The 17477-nt window shown below is 45.9% G+C and overlaps 1 protein-coding gene across 6 annotated transcripts in view; it reads left to right on the plus strand.

The window, feature by feature from the left end:
- The window catches only part of dock3 (dedicator of cytokinesis 3), a 414918-nt gene that overhangs the window by 278499 nt on the left and 118942 nt on the right, over nucleotides 1–17477 (plus strand). For all 6 annotated transcript variants that reach the window (XM_071336834.1, XM_071336838.1, XM_071336835.1 and 3 more), the window contains one exon: nucleotides 1796–1943. In XM_071336834.1, coding sequence (XP_071192935.1) covers nucleotides 1796–1943 — 148 coding nt within the window. The remainder of the gene's footprint in view (nucleotides 1–1795; nucleotides 1944–17477) is intronic.

Below are 17477 nucleotides of genomic sequence, written 5' to 3' on the forward strand. Positions count from 1 at the left end.
CAGATGTTGCCACTGCTGTGTTCTGTGTTCCCTTTCACACCTTCAGACAGGACTATCCATGGTATACACACACAGATAGGCATAGTCATGTTTGTTTGTCTAGCTACATTGTTTCATAGCTAGCATATTCACACAGGGTTGTTGTTACGAATCCCTTTGGCTCTACAGTCTAGGGGGGGGGGGGGGGGGGGGGGGTGGCAACGAGACCCGTAACATAACTCATGCAAATTATAACAGTGAAAAAGTAACAGCGAGAAAAAATAACCACAGACAACTTAAAATCTACCGTTGGTTCTACTCATGGTTTATTTGTAAACACACAGTAATGGGGGAGCGGGAAAAGGGGCTGAGCTGGACCCAAGGAAAGAAATAATAAGCATTCAAAAACACCCCTAAGCTAGTCTACCTGCTTCAACAACAGCTAGCTAACTAACCAAAAAATACAGAGGGTGGACCGCCCAGTTCTAGCTAGTATATTTAGACACGCGTTTACCTACGGGTAGTGTATGCCCATGGGCAACTTGTCTTGGTACGTTTACCTACGGGTAGTGTATGCCCATGGGCAACTTGTCTTGGTACGTTTACCTACGGGTAGTGTATGTGTAACGGATGTGAAATGGCTAGCTAGTTAGCGGGTACGCGCTAATAGCATTTCAATCGGTTACGTCACTTGTCTGAGACCTGAAGTTGGGTTTCCCCTTGCTCTGCAAGGGCCGTGGCCTTTGTGGAGCGATGGGTAACGATGCTTCGTGGGCAACCGTTGTTGATGTGTGCAGAGGGTCCCTGGTTCGCGCCCGTGTCGGGGCGAGGGGACGGTTTAAAGTTATACTGTTACATTGATGCTGTTGACCCGGATCACTGGTTGCTGCGGAAAAGGAGGAGGTTGAAAGATGGGTGAGTGTAACGGATGTGAAATGGCTAGCTAGTTAGCGGGTACGCGCTAATAGCATTTCAATCGGTTACGTCACTTGTCTGAGACCTGAAGTTGGGTTTCCCCTTGCTCTGCAAGGGCCGCGGCTTTTGTGGAGCGATGGGTAACGACGCTTCGTGGGTGACTGTTGTTGATGTGTGCAGAGGGTCCCTGGTTCGCGCCCGTGTCGGGGCGAGGGGACGACGTAAAGTTATACTGTTACATATGCCCATGGGCAACTTGTCTTGGTACGTTTACCTACGGGTAGTGTATGCCCATGGGCAACTTGTCTTGGTACCCCCTTTCCCACAATCAAACAAACAGTCAAACACACAACACAAAGTGACCTGTAGGTGTAAAAACAAACAAGAGAGATTGAGAGAGAGAGAGAGAGACACAGAGAGATTGAAACACAAAGAGATCGAGCTCAAGAGGAACCAACTGAATGGGTTTTTAAACCAAGGGAAAGTCGGATGTGATTGGGTAATGGAAACAGGAGGAGGTGTGTCTTCTGATTGATGACTGCATGGTGACTGATTGGGGAATGATGATTGCCACCTGTGAGGGGAGAAGGAGAGTAAAGAAACACACAGGATACACACACACAGGATTCCTGTATCCGTAACAGTTGTTTACATGTGAGTGTATCATGCTTGTCATGGTATGGTATGATGTGATTGTGATAAGGTCTCTCTCTCGCTCGCTCTCTCTCTCTCTGTGTGTGTGTGTGTGTGTGTGTGTGTGTGTGTGTGTGTGTGTGTGTGTGTGTGTGTGTGTGTGTGTGTGTGTGTGTGTGTGTGTGTGTGTGTGTGTGTGTGTGTGTGTGTGTGTGTGTGTGTGTGTGTGTGTGTGTGTGTGTGTGTGTGTGTGTGTGTGTGTGTGCAGGTCGGATGCTGCTGAATGACTCTAAGAAGGGTCCTCCTCACGTCCAGTACAGAAGACCGTACGGCTGTGCTGTGCTGGCCATGAGTGATGTACTACAGACCATCTCAGAGTTGAAGGAGGAGAAGGACTTTGTACTCAAAGTCTACACGTGAGTAGCATACACACACATACTTGCACGCACACATGAACATACATTATGCATACATACACACATACACAGACACACACACACACATACATTCGGGGACACACACACACACACATTGCGCATGTTGTATATATATCTATAAAGCCAGTATTGTATTTTTAAACAGACTCCAGTCACATCCTGATAGCCAATCCACCATTAGACTCAAACATATTAGAATAGGAAACGAAACCCTTGTAGTACTGAGAGCCGACACAATATTCCCCATCAGCAATGAACAACTAATGATGAACTCCTTCTGGCCATAGAGAAATCAACGTGTTAACATTGTAAAGCGATTATGCCCTATGTTAAACCAAAATAGTTGCATTTTGTAAGGCTTATATGTCTTTGGAAAAATACAATTTACAACAGAAATGGTTATGTGTTGCTCTGTTGGGCTCATTAGGCCCTTGTGTTTTCCCCCATCACACAGTCTAATGTGTTTACTATGGAAATGAAGCAGAAGTGGAATGCTGATGAAGTTAGATTTGAAGAAACACCCACTATGGAACTGCTTGCTGTTAATGTTTCATTCTCCTTACTAATTTTCCACAAGTGAAATTGAACTCGACTGTTAAGTGTTAACGTTATGTAAACACGCTGTAATAAATGTTGATATACATAGGATTATATGTGTCCGATCGCCTCGATTCGGTAGCAAACTTTGAAAATGTTTTTTTTTTTTACATTGGATAAAGGTAGAGACTCAGACCCAGAAAATTGTATATAATACATTGCAGTTGAGGAACAATGACCAAGGCATTTTGCTTTGAAAGTTGATAAACTTGTAAACCCCACTTTTGAGAAAATAGCCCTTGAATGTTTTGGTACACCTACAGGAGAGCTCTTCTTTGTCTACACCCTTGATGACTAATGTTATATCTTTCAGTGCGGTAGAAAGGACTATCAACAATACTGAGCAGCTCATGTTTATAGACGGAAGCATGCTACATGACAGACCAATCCAAACTCATCTCCCAGCATGTCTAGTCCATCCATTTATCTCAGCCAATCATGGCTAGCGGGAAGGTTCCTGACTTTGTCCATGGCTAAACCAGCTGGGCTCATACTTTACGGATAAAATACAATTTTGTTATTAAGGTACATGAAAGTTCATATGTCCTGAAGGCATTTAGGATCACCACTTTTATTTTATGAATGTGAAATGTCAGAATAATAGCAGAGAGAATGATTTTTTCAGCTTTTATTTCTTTCATCACATTCGCAGTAGGTCAGAAGTTTACATACACTCAATTAGTGTTTGGTAGCATTGCCTTTAAATTGTTTAACTTGGGTCAAACGTTTTGGGTAGCCTTCCACAAGCTTCCCACAATAAGTTCCCACAATAAGAATTTTGGCCCATTCCTCCTGACAGAGCTGGTGTAACTGAGTCAGGTTTGTAGACCTCCTTGCTTGCACACGCTTATTCAGTTCTGCCCACAAATGTTCTATAGGATTGAGGTCAGGACTTTGTGATGGCCACTCCAATACCTTGACTTTGTTGTCCTTAAGCCATTTTGACACAACTTTGGAAGTATGCTTGGGGTCATTGTCCATTTGGAAGACCCATTTGCGACCAAGTTTTGAATTCCTGACTGATGTCTTGAGATGTTGCTTCAATATTTCCACATATTCTTCCTCCCTCTTCATGATGCCATCTATTTTATGGAGGGCACCAGTCCCTCCTGCAGCAAAGCAGCCCCACAACATGATGCTGCCGTGCTTCGCGGTTGGGATGGTGTCCTTCGATTTGCAAGCCTTCCCCTTTTTCCTCCAAACATCACGAGGGTCATTATGGCCAAACAGTTCTATTTTTGTTTCATCAGACCAGAGGACATTTCTCCAAAGAGTACGATCTTTGTCCCCATGTGCAGTTGCAAACTGTAGTCTGGCTTTTTTATAGCGGTTTTGGAGCAATGGCTTCTTCCTTGCTGAGCTGCCTTTCAGGTTATGTCGATATAGGACTCGTTTTACTGTGGTTATAGATACTTTTGTACCTGTCTCTTCCAGCATCTTCACAAGGTCCTTTGCTGTTGTTCTGGGATTGATTTGTGCTTTTCACACCAAAAGTACGTTCATCTCTAGGAGACAGAACGCGTCTCCTTCCTGAGCGGTATGACGGCTGCGTAGATGTCGTCTAAAGTTCTGGTTTAGACGTGTTAAAACAAATATGACAGTCAGTCCTTGAAGAAAAGCCCTCATATTCAACATCATAGCCCTGTGGAGAATGGCAGAGACTTCCCTAGTCTTTCAGTGCAGTGAGGCAGAACAGAGGAGACCAGAACAGGTTGAATATTTTGTTACCATTGGCACCAAAAGGGATTGAATCAGAGCAGGGGGTGGCAGGGAAGTGATTATGCTGGCTAGGATCAGCTGAAATGGACTGGAGGGAGTTCTGGACTGTAGTTGCTGTGGTTCTGTGGCAGTCAGGTGAGAGAGAGTCTCTCTCTCTTGCTCTCGCTTTCTCTCGCACTCTCTCTCCCATGTGCTCTCTCGCATGCTCTCTATCTCTCTGTCTCTCTCTCTCTGTCTCTCTCTCTCTCTCTCTCTCTCTATCTCTATCTCTCTGTCTCTCTCTCGCTCTCTCTCTCTCTATCTCTATCTCTCTGTCTCTCTCTCTCTGTCTCTCTCTCTCTCTCTCTCTCTCTATCTCTATCTCTCTGTCTCTCTCTCTCTCTCTCTCTCTCTATCTCTATCTCTCTGTCTCTCTCTCTCTCTCTCTCTCTCTCGATCTCAATTTCTGTCTCGCTCTCTTTTTATTTCCCTCTTGGTATTTCTCTCTCCTCCCCCTCTCTTTTTTCCCTTTCTCTTTCTGTCATTCCGGTCATCTCATTTAAATTAGTCCCTCTCTCTTTCTGTCTCTCTCTCTCTCTCGCTCTCTGTTTCCTTTCTCTCTCTCTCTGATTATCAAATGTCAGGTCGTACATTGTTGACGAGCCTTGTCTTCGTGCTGGGTATTTGGATGAGCCCAGATGTTTTATTGGTCAGAACACAGGTGGATCTCTTTGGTGGGTGTCTTGTTTAGATAAGGAGATTCTCTCAGGAGGCAGTGGATATTGTCTGGGTATTAGGATGAGGTGTGTGTGTGTGTGTGTGTGTGTGTGTGTGTGTGTGTGCCCACATTCTGGTGTAACAGGAAGCTGGTGTGATGTTGATGATGAGGGGATGAATTAGCTAGTATAGTGGTTACAGTATACTGTAGCTGTCGCTATGTGGATGAATTAGCTAGTATAGTGGTTACAGTATGCTGTAGCTGTCGCTATGTGGATGAATTAGCTAGTATAGTGGTTACAGTATACTGTAGCTGTCGCTATGTGGATGAATTAGCTAGTATAGTGGTTACAGTATACTGTAGCTGTCGCTATGTGGATGAATTAGCTAGTATAGTGGTTACAGTATACTGTAGCTGTCGCTATGTGGATGAATTAGCTAGTAGACTGGTTACAGTATACAGTAGCTGTCGCTATGTGGATGAATTAGCTAGTATAGTGGTTACAGTATACTGTAGCTGTCGCTATGTGGATGAATTAGCTAGTATAGTGGTTACAGTATACTGTAGCTGTCGCTATGTGGATGAATTAGCTAGTAGACTGGTTACAGTATACAGTAGCTGTCGCTATGTGGATGAATTAGCTAGTATAGTGGTTACAGTATACTGTAGCTGTCGCTATGTGGATGAATTAGCTAGAAAAGTGGTTACAGTATACTGTAGCTGTCGCTATGTGGATGAATTAGCTAGTATAGTGGTTACAGTATACTGTAGCTGTCGCTATGTGGATGAATTAGCTAGTATAGTGGTTACAGTATACTGTAGCTGTCGCTATGTGGATGAATTAGCTAGTATAGTGGTTACAGTATGCTGTAGCTGTCGCTATGTGGATGAATTAGCTAGAAAAGTGGTTACAGTATACTGTAGCTGTCGCTATGTGGATGAATTAGCTAGTATAGTGGTTACAGTATACTGTAGCTGTCGCTATGTGGATGAATTAGCTAGTATAGTGGTTACAGTATACAGTAGCTGTCGCTATGTGGATGAATTAGCTAGTATAGTGGTTACAGTATACTGTAGCTGTCGCTATGTGGATGAATTAGCTAGTAGACTGGTTACAGTATACAGTAGCTGTCGCTATGTGGATGAATTAGCTAGTATAGTGGTTACAGTATACTGTAGCTGTCGCTATGTGGATGAATTAGCTAGTATAGTGGTCACAGTATACTGTAGCTGTCGCTATGTGGATGAATTAGCTAGTAGACTGGTTATAGTATACTGTAGCTGTCGCTATGTGGATGAATTAGCTAGTAGACTGGTTATAGTATACTGTAGCTGTCGCTATGTGGATGAATTAGCTAGTAGACTGGTTATAGTATACTGTAGCTGTCGCTATGTGGATGAATTAGCTAGTAGACTGGTTATAGTATACTGTAGCTGTCGCTATGTGGATGAATTAGCTAGGGGTCCGTGTAAGTACAGTATTTTGAAAACTTTAACCTTGCCTAATCTCTGGATTTATGTGATGTTTTGTATGTTTAGTCCATTGTCCCTCATACCGGAAACATGATGTTCCACGGTCATTGTGCTGTAAGTCAGGCCTTTATATCAGCCTTTAGATAGAAAACAAGCAGCAGTTAGGACAGAACAGAAAAACAGCCAAGTAGAGAGGGATAGAATGGTAGTGAAGCCCAGGAGAAGCAGGCGTATCTGGACTGTATGAGCATCACATCAGCAGACTGGCTCTCAGTACAGAGAGGACCTCTAGTGGGGGCAAGGCAAGGAGAGCTCTGCAGCATGGATGGAATAGAACAGAACATAGTAGAACGCAGTAGAGTTGAATAGAATAGATACACAAGGAGAGTTCTGCAGACTGGAATACATAGTATAGAGTAGAGGAGAACAGAATAGAATATAACAGAATAGAGCAGAACAGAACAAAATAGAACAGAGCAGAATAGAGAAGAACAGAATAGAGCAGCCTATAATATAACAGAACAGAGCAGAAGACAATATAACAGAACAGAGCAGAATAGAGAAGAACAGAATAGAGCAGCCTATAATATAACAGAATAGAGCAGAACAGAACAAAATAGAACAGAGCAGAATAGAGAAGAACAGAATAGAGCAGAATATAATATAACAGAATAGAGCAGAACAGAACAAAATAGAACAGAGCAGAATAGAGAAGAACAGAATAGAGCAGACTATAATATAACAGAACAGAGCAGAAGACACCTCTGCAGCCTGCCTCAGAACAGAGCAGAAGACACCTCTGCAGCCTGCCTCAGAACAGAGCAGAAGACACCTCTGCAGCCTGCCTCAGAACAGAGCAGAAGACACCTCTGCAGCCTGCCTCAGAACAGAGCAGAAGCACATGACATTACAGCAGAGATGGGAAAAGTGTGAAGAGAACAACTTCCTGGGACACACATTGTGTAAGGTGACATTTTATACCAGAAGTGCTCAGGGCAGCTGGAGGCAAGCCTTAGGAAGTGGAAGAGAAGTGCCATACAGCATAATGCCTTTAACATAACACACATAACACATGATATGATGCTTAGAATCCACTATCCACTTCATATGTATTACTAGAAACACTGCATGGAATGGGATGAAGAAAACATGAACAGTTGGAGATATAGTATGTTCCCACTGCAGGATAAAATACCCAAAACACTGTTTAATAATGGATTCCTACCTCATACTCAGGGGGTCATCTCAATTAAATTAGTCTCTCTCTCTCTCTCTGTTTCTCTCTCTCTCTGTCTCTTTCTGTCTCTCTCTCTCTGTCTTTCTGTCTCTTTATTTCTGTTTTTCTCTCTCTCTCAGTGCATGCTGGGAGTTTTTTGGAGTTTGAGGCTCTGTCCTAACTTATTTTCTTAATTCTGTCTTGGTCTTTTCTTAAATGTTTCTTTACTATGGTGGAGGGTTAATGCACCATTTGTTTTAGCGGTATCCACAGGTTTTTTCATTAGGTAGGGTGGAAGAGTACAGAGTTTTAGTTTTCTGTGTTTTGGAATGTGTGGTGTGCGCGATGGCTTCTCAGCCTAGCGCGGAGGAGGCGCTGTCGATACGACATGGATTCAGGTGTGTTCCTGAGAACGGAGTTAAGGTGGAGGAGGTTCTGCTTGCAGTCGGGGAACAGGTAGGAGCTGAATTTATACATTCCACTTCCAGAATGAACAAAGCTGTGGTTGTGTTCATGAAAAGAGCACATTTGGTAGGTAGGCTCATTGCTAGTGGAATATTTGCAAGGGGTGTGTTGGTGCCAATTTTGCCTCTTTCTACCCCTTCGACCAGGGTAGTCACACATTTGCCTCCGTATATTACGGATGATCAAATCAGGGAAGATTTTTTTTTTTAATTTTTTTTTTTTTTTTTAATTTTATCCCCTTTTCTCCCCAATTTTCGTGGTATCCAATCGCTAGTAATTACTATCTTGTCTCATCGCTACAACTCCCGTACGGGCTCGGGAGAGACGAAGGTCGAAAGTCATGCGTCCTCCGAAGCACAACCCAACCAAGCCGCACTGCTTCTTAACACAGCGCGCCTCCAACCCGGAAGCCAGCCGCACCAATGTGTCGGAGGAAACACCGTGCACCCGCCCCCCTCAGTTAGCGCGCACTGCGCCCGGCCCGCCACAGGAGTCGCTGGAGCGCGATGAGACAAGGATATCCCTACCGGCCAAACCCTCCCTAACCCGGACGACGCTAAGCCAATTGTGCGTCGCCCCACGGACCTCCCGGTCGCGGCCGGCTGCGACAGAGCCTGGGCGCGAACCCAGACTCTGGTGGCGCAGCATAGCACTGCGATGCAGTGCTCTAGACCACTGCGCCACCCGGGAGGCCTAAATCAGGGAAGAGTTGAGTGGTTTTGGTAAGTTTGCTAGCGGTTTTCGTGTACTGTCGGCAGGTTTTCAGGCAGATGCCGTTAAAACTTATTCAGGATTGGTGTGTCCCCTGCGGGACGGTTGAGCTAACGTATGCTAATGCGATTAGAATGAGGTTGTAAGTAACAAAAACATTTCCCAGGACGTAGACATATCTGATATTGTCAGAAAGCTTAAAGTCTTGTTAATCTAACGCTACTGTCCAATTTACAGTAGCTATTACAGTGAAAGAATACCATGCTATTGTTTGAGGAGAGTGCACAGTTTTGAACATGAAAAGTTATTAATAAACAAATTAGGCACATCTGGGCAGTCTTGATACAAAATGTTGAACAGAAATACAATGGTTCATTGGATCAGTCTAAAACTTTGCACATACAATGCTGCCATCTAGTGGCCAATATCTAAATTGCAGCTGGGCTGGAATAATACATCATGGCCTTTCTCTTGCATTTCAAAGATGATGGTACAAAAAAAAGACATTTTTTTTTCTTTCTTTGTATTATCTTTTACCAGGTCTAATGTGTTATATTCTCCTACATTCCTTTCACAATTCCATAAACTTCAAAGTGTTACCTTTCAAATGGTAACGAGAAAATGCATATCCTTGCTTCAGGGCCTGAGCTACAGGCAGTTACATTTACATTACATAAGCAGACGCTCTTATCCAGAGCGACTTACAAATTGGTGCATTCACCTTATGATATCCAGTGGAACAACCACTTTAGTTAGATTTGGGTATGTCATTTTAGGCAAAAATTGGGGGAAAAATGGGCTTTAAGCATGTTGTTTCGTTCCGGAGGCAAGTGTTCATGTTTCTGACTAACAACGAACAACAGTTAAATGTGCATTTTAAAGTGAGGCATGGGGAGGGGCTCTACGCAGTGTTTGCCAGCACAGATAGTCTACGGTGTTTTGAGTGTGGGGATTTGGGGCATAAGAGCTTTGTGTGCCCACATAAAGGTTGTAGACAAGGTGAGAGTACAAGCGGCAGTGGGGGAAATCGAGGTCAATGAGACGCAAGCAGTAGAGGCTGGGCCTAGTCATGCTATGGATGGTGGTGTAGCTGAGGCTGGGTCTAGTCATGTTTTAGATGGTGGTGTTGATGAGGCTGGGTCTAGTCATGCTTTGGATGGTGGTGTAGATGAGGCTGGGTCTAGTCATGCTATGGATGGTGGTGTAGATGAGGCTGGGTCTAGTCATGTTATAGATGGTGGTGTAGATGAGGCTGGGTCTAGTCAGGTTATAGATGGTGGTGTAGATGAGGCTGGGTCTAGTCAGGTTATAGAGGGTGGTGTAGCTGAGGCTGGGCCTAGTCATGCTTTGGATGGTGGTGTAGATGAGGCTGGGTCTAGTCATGCTATGGATGGTGGTGTAGATGAGGCTGGGTCTAGTCATGCTTTGGATGGTGGTGTAGATGAGGCTGGGTCTAGTCATGCTATAGAGGGTGGTGTAGATGAGGCTGGGTCTAGTCATGCTATGGATGGTGGTGTAGCTGAGGCTGGGTCTAGTCAGGTTATAGATGGGGGTGTAGATGAGGCTGGGCCTAGTCAGGCTATAGATGGGGGTGTAGATGAGGCTGGGTCTAGTCATGTTATAGATGGTGGTGTAGATGAGGCTGGGTGTAGTAATGCTAGAGATGGTAGTGTAGATGAGGCTGGGTCTAGTCATGTTATGGATGGTGGTGTAGATGAGGCTGGGTCTAGTCATGTTATAGATGGTGGAGTAGATGAGGCTGGGTCTAGTTATGTTATAGATGGTGGTGTAGATGAGGCTGGGTCTAGTCATGTTATAGATGGTGGTGTAGATGAGGCTGGGTCTAGTCATGTTATAGATGGTGGTGTAGATGAGGCTGGGTCTAGTCATGTTATAGATGGTGGTGTAGATGAGGCTGGGTCTAGTCAGGTTATAGATGGTGGTGTAGATGAGGCTGGGTCTAGTCAGGTTATAGAGGGTGGTGTAGATGAGGCTGGGTCTAGTCATGTTATAGATGGTGGTGTAGATGAGGCTGGGTCTAGTCATGTTATGGATGGTGGTGTAGCTGAGGCTGGGTCTAGTCATGCTAGAGATGGTGGTGTAGATGAGACTGGGTCTAGTCAGGTTATGGATGGTGGTGTAGCTGAGGCTGGGCCTAGTCAGGTTATAGATGGTGGTGTAGATGAGGCTGGGACTAGTCATGCTATGGATGGTGGTGTAGCTGAGGCTGGGCCTAGTCAGGTTATAGATGGTGGTGTAGATGAGACTGGGTCTAGTCAGGCTATAGATGGTGGTGTAGATGAGGCTGGGTCTAGTCATGCTCGAGATGGTGGTGTAGATGAGGCTGGGTCTAGTCAGGTTATAGATGGTGGTGTAGATGAGGCTGGGTCTAGTCATGTTATGGAGGGTGGTGTAGATGAGGCTGGGTCTAGTCATGTTATAGATGTTGGTGTAGATGAGGCTGGGTCTAGTTATGCTATAGATGGTGGTGTAGATGAGGCTGGGTCTAGTCATGCTAGAGATGGTGGTGTAGATGAGGCTGGGCCTAGTCAGGCTAGAGATGGTGGTGTAGATGAGGCTGAGCCTAGTCAGGCTAGAGATGGTGGTGTAGATGAGGCTGGGCCTAGTCATGCTATGGATGGTGGTGTAGATGAGGCTGGGCCTAGTCAGGCTAGAGATGGTGGTGTAGATGAGGCTGGGCCTAGTCATGCCAGTGATGGTGGTGTAGATGAGGCTGAGCCTAGTCATGCCAGTGATGGTGGTGTAGATGAGGCTGAGCCTAGTCAGGCTAGAGATGGTGGTGTAGATAAGGCTGGGCCTAGTCATGCCAGTGATGGTGGTGTAGATGAGGCTGAGCCTAGTCAGGCTAGAGATGGTGGTGTAGATGAGGCCTAGTCAGGTTATGGATGGTGTTGTAGATGAGGCTGGGTCTAGTCATGCTATAGATGGTGGTGTAGATGAGGCTGGGTCTAGTCATGCTATAGATGGTGGTGCAGATGAGGCTGGGTCTAGTCAGGTTATAGATGGTGGTGTAGATGAGGCTGGGTCTAGTCAGGTTATAGATGGTGGTGTAGATGAGGCTGGGTCTAGTCAGGTTATGGATGGTGGTGTAGATGAGGCTGGGTCTAGTCAGGTTATGGATGGTGGTGTAGATGAGGCTGGGTCTAGTCAGGTTATAGATGGTGGTGTAGATGAGGCTGGGTCTAGTCAGGTTATACATGGTGGTGTAGATGAGGCTTGGTCTAGTCAGGTTATGGATGGTGGTGTAGATGAGGCTGGGTCTAGTCAGGTTATAGATGGTGGTGTAGATGAGGCTGGGTCTAGTCAGGTTATAGATGGTGGTGTAGATGAGGCTGATTCTAGTCAGGTTATGGATGGTGGTGTAGATGAGGCTGGGTCTAGTCAGGTTATGGATGGTGGAGTAGATGAGGCTAGGTCTAGTCAGGTTATGGATGGTGTTGTAGATGAGGCTGGGTCTAGTCAGGTTATGGATGGTGGAGTAGATGAGGCTGGGTCTAGTCAGGTTATGGATGGTGGAGTAGATGAGGCTAGGTCTAGTCAGATTATGGATGGTGGTGTAGATGAGGCTGGGTCTAGTCAGGTTATGGATGGTGTAGTAGATGAGGCTGGGTCTAGTCAGGTTATGGATGGTGGAGTAGATGAGGCTGGGTCTAGTCAGGTTATGGATGGTGGAGTAGATGAGGCTGGATCTAGTCAGGTTATGCTAGTGGATGAGGAGAGTATAGTGGAGAAGTGTAAGAGACCAGGGGGGAGTAGGAGGGTATCAAGCGGAAAAGGAAAAGGGGGAGAAGAAAGAAGTTGGGAGGGGAGAGGCTGGTGTGGTCAAAGGCTCTTGCTGCGGGTGATTCTCTGATCCACCTCTATGCAGACGATACCATTCGTGCCTTGAGCACACTGGTGCTGGGGGGAGGTCCCGCCTAGAGAGAACGGGCAGGTGGTTGGGAGATGGAGATGAGGAGGAGGAAAGTGAGTCTGAGGAAGAAGATGATGAGGAGGCCTTTTTTTCAGACTCCTCCTCAATGGGTCCGGAGCTGACAGCCAGTCAAGCAGAGGGGTCAATGTATACGGTGAGGGAACTGACAAGGTTCCAGAATGAGACCAAGGGGAAAAAAATGTTTTCTGATCCGAGAAAGTTTGTAAGATCAGTACAACATGCTATGAAAAATGAGGGGCATGGTGTCCTCTCACCCAGGAAACGGTTTAGGTTGAGGAAGTGGGTCATAACAGTGCGCATAGGTCTACCTTCAGACACCGTTTAGATGAATAGTTTGTTTCTGGCACTGGGAGCTTTTTGAGCTTTGCTGTTGGTCTCTTTCTTTGCTGGCTTTTCTCCCACTTCTTATGGAGTCTCTTCGGGTAGGTTCACTTTATATAAATAGCAGCAGAGATGTGGGAAAGAGGAGTCTGTTGGGTGAATATGTAAAACAAAAGAAAGTACAGGTGTTGTTTCTGCAGGAGACGCATAGTGATGTGGTGAATGAAGTTGATTGGGGGCTCTGGTGGAAAAGGGCAATTGTGTTGAGCCATGAGACACATTTTAGTGCAATGTGCTCCTCAAAGGAGGTGTGTAGGGGTAGGCTGCAGAAATTATCAACATGGGTTTTGTCTTTATGAATTTGTATGCGCCTAACACAGGGAGAGAAAGAGGGGTTCTGTTTGGGTGTCTTAGACAGGAACTCTCACAGGTAGCGCCTGAGGAGACGCTGGTGATCGGAGGGGACTGGAACTGTACAATGGATTTTACCAAAGACAAAAATGGGGAAGAGCCTCATTCAGGGTCAGTGTGAGTGTTAAGAGACATCATTAATCAGTTCGACCGAGTGGATGTATGATAACTAGTCATCCCAACACAAGACCGTATACATGGGTGAAGGTCTTTGGGGCCAGGGGGAGTGCAGCCAGACTTGATGGGTTTTACATGTCCAGGAATCAGAGTAATAGGCTGGTGGGTGCTACCATTCTCCCGGTGGGGTTTTACATGTCCAGGAATCAGAGTAATAGGCTGGTGGGTGCTACCATTCTCCCGGTGGAGTTTTACATGTCCAGGAATCAGAGTAATAGGCTGGTGGGTGCTACCATTCTCCCGGTGGGGTTTTCTGATCACCACATAACCATGGCTCGGCTGCCTATTTCACCAGGGCCTCGGGAAGGCATCCTATTGGAAGTTTAATGTAAAGCTCTTGCAAGATGCTATTTTCTTCTCAGGTTTCCAGACTTTTTGGGAAAGGTGGAGACAGCAAAGAGAGGAGTATGAGTCTCTGAGTCAATGATGGGATGTGGGGAAAGTACAGCAGTTCTCTCAGACTTTTACTCTGCAATGCTGAGGGCCTGGCAGCTGCTAGGGCCCACACGAGAAGGGGGTGTGGAGCCTGGGCTGTGGGTGTGGGAGGAGTATATCTTCCACAACTCAGCCATCCCTTTGAGATCAGTTCAGTCGGCCACCCTGCAGAGGCAACTGATGGCAGCGGGTTTACTAAGGCGACTGCTGGGAGAGGAGGGGTGGAAAACCCAGGAAGTCCTGGCACAACAAACAGGAATAACGTTTCTTAGGCTGCTGGAGAGATTCCTGTAGGAGGTCCAGGAGGCACTGTCTGAGCCGGTAAGGAGGGTGTTTGAGCGGCTAAAGGGGGAGGGGCCACCAATGTTTCCCGCCACTGCAGGTGACTGCAGAGACTGGGGACTGGCAAGTTGGTCTGGAGGACTTGTTAGATTTTAACACTCCGAGCCTGGGGGAGTTTGAGGGGGTGGGAGGTAAAGCCCTCTACAACCTCTGCATTAAGGTGAGGAACATTAGGAGCCTAAAAGGAGTGAAGGCACATCAGTGGCAGGGGGTATGTGGGGCGGAGAGTATGGTGGGTTTTAGATTTGGTTGTTCTCAGTGTAAAAGCAGACCTCCTGTGAGTTTATCTCTTTGTCTTTGTCTTGTCGTGTCCCGTGAATATATATTTTTTCTTCGTATATATATATTTTTATTTTTAACCTCAATTTCAACATGCTCTCCTGCAAACCGCCTCACCCAATGTGGTATGGATCTGCTATTTTTTATACTGTAGAACCGGAAAACCCAACAGATGCTAGCCAGCTAACTAGCTACTAGCTAGTAGTCAGTTAACCACTGCTAGCGGTCATCAGCTAGCCTCAGCTCGGTCAATTGCTGCCAGACTGTAATGGGTCCGCGGTCAAACGACCAACCCTCATCACTGTCAAACGCTCCCTAAAACACTTCAACAAGCAGGCCTTTCTAATCGACCTGGCCCGGGTATCCTGGAAGGATATTGACCTCATCCCATCAGTAGAGGATGCCTGGTTGCTCTTTAAAAGTGCTTTCCTCTCCATCTTAAATAAGCATGCCCCATAAAAAAAAAATTGAACTAAGAACAGATATGGCCCTTGGTTCACCCCAGACTGCCCTTGACCAGCACAAAAAACACCTGTGGCATTCTGCATTAGCATCGAATAGCCCCCACGATGTGCAACTTTTCAGGGAAGTCAGGAACCAATATACTCAGTGAGTTAGAAATTTCAAACAGAAATTTGCATACTGTAGCACTAATTCCAAAACGTTTTGGGACACTGTAAAGTCCATGGAGAATAAGAGCACCTCCTCTCAGCTGCCCACTGCACTGAGGCTAGGAAACACTGTCACCACCAATAAATCTACGATAATTGATCATTCAACAAGCATTTTTCTACCGCTGGCCATGCTTTCCACCTGGCTACCCCTACCCCGGCCAACATCTCAGCACCCCCTGTAGCAACTTTCCCAACCCCCCCCCCCCCCCCCCTCGCTTCTCCTTCACACAAATCCAGACAGCTGATGTTCTGAAAGAGCCCAAAAATCTGGATCCCTACAAATCAGCTGGGCTAGACAATCTGGACCCTCTCTTTCTAAAATAATCCGCTGAAATTGTTGCAACCCCGATTACTAGCCTGTTCAGCCTCTCTTTCATATCGTCTGAGATCCCCAAAGATTGGAAAGCTGCCGCGGTCATCCCCCTCTTCAAAGGTGGAGACACTCTAGACCCAAACTGTTACAGACCTATATCTATCCTGCCTTGCCTTTTTAAAATATTTGAAAGTCAAGTTAACAAACAGATCACCGACCATTTTGAAACCCACCGTACCTTCTCCACTATGCAATCTGGTTTCCGAGCTCGTCATGGGTGCACCTCAGCCACGCTCAAGGTCCTAAACAATATCATAACCGCCATCGATAAGAGATGGCGGCTTTCGACTCTGTCAATCACCGTATTCTTATCGGTAGGCTCAATAGCCTTGGTTTCTCAAATGACTGCCTTGCCTGGTTCACCAACTACTTCTCAGATAGAGAGCAGTGTCAAATCGGAGGGCCTGTTGTCTGGACCTCTGGCAGTCTCTATGGGGGTGCCACAGGGTTAAATTCTCGGGCCGACTCTTTTCTCTGTATATGTCAATGATGTCGCTCTTGCTGCGGGTGATTCTCTGATCCACCTCTACGCAGACGATACCATTCTGTATACATCTGGCCCTTCTTTGGACACTGTGCTAACAAACCTCCAAACGAGCTTCAATGCCATACAACACTCCTTCCGAGGCCTCCAACTGCTTTTAAATGTAAGTACAACTAAGTGCATGCTCTTCAACCGATTGCTGCCCGCACCCTCCCGCCCGACTAGCATCACTACTCTGGACGGTTCTGACTTAGAATATGTGGACAACTACAAATACCTAGGTGTCTGGTTAGACTGTAAACTCTCCTTCCAGACTCACATTAAGCATCTCCAATCCAACATTAAATCTAGACTCTGCTTCCTATTTCGCAACTAAGCCTCCTTCACTCATGCTGCCAAACATAACCTCGTAAAACTGACTATCCTACCGATCCTCAACTTCGGCAATGTCATTTACCAAATAGCCTTCGACACTCTATTCAGCAAATTGGATGTAGTCTATCACAGTGCCATCCGTTTTGTCACTAAAGCCCCATATACTACCCACCACTGCGACCTGTACGCTCTCGTTGGCTGGCCCTCACTACATATTCGTCGCCAAACCCACTGGCTCCAGGTCATCTATAAGTCTATGCTAGGTAATGCCCCGCCTTATCTCAGCTCACTGGTCACCATAGTAACACCCACCCGTAGCACGCGCTCCAGCAGGTATATTTCACTTGTCATCCCCAAAGCCAACACTTACTTTGGCCGCCTTTCCTTCCAGTTCTCTGCTGCCAATGACTGGAACGAATTACAAAAATCACTGAAGCTGGAGTCTTATATCTCCCTCTCTAACTTTAAGCATCAGCTGTCAGAGCAGCTAACTGATCACTGTACCTGTACACAGCCAATCTGTAAATAGCACACCCAACTACCTCACCACCATATTATTACTTACCCTCTTGCTCTTTTTCACCCCAGTATCTCTACTTGCAGATCATCATCTGCACATCTATCACTCCAGTGTTAATGCTAAATTGTAATTATTTCGCCTCTATGGCCTATGTATTGCCTACCTCCCTACTCTTCTACATTTACATAGATTTTTTCTGATTGTGTTATTGACTGTACATTTGTTTATGTGTAACTGTGTTGTTGTTTGTGTCGAACTGCTTTGCTTTATCTTGGCCAGGTCGCAGTTG

The sequence above is a fragment of the Salvelinus alpinus genome, chromosome 12 (genome assembly GCF_045679555.1).
Source record: "Salvelinus alpinus chromosome 12, SLU_Salpinus.1, whole genome shotgun sequence".
Classification (NCBI taxonomy): domain Eukaryota; kingdom Metazoa; phylum Chordata; class Actinopteri; order Salmoniformes; family Salmonidae; genus Salvelinus; species Salvelinus alpinus.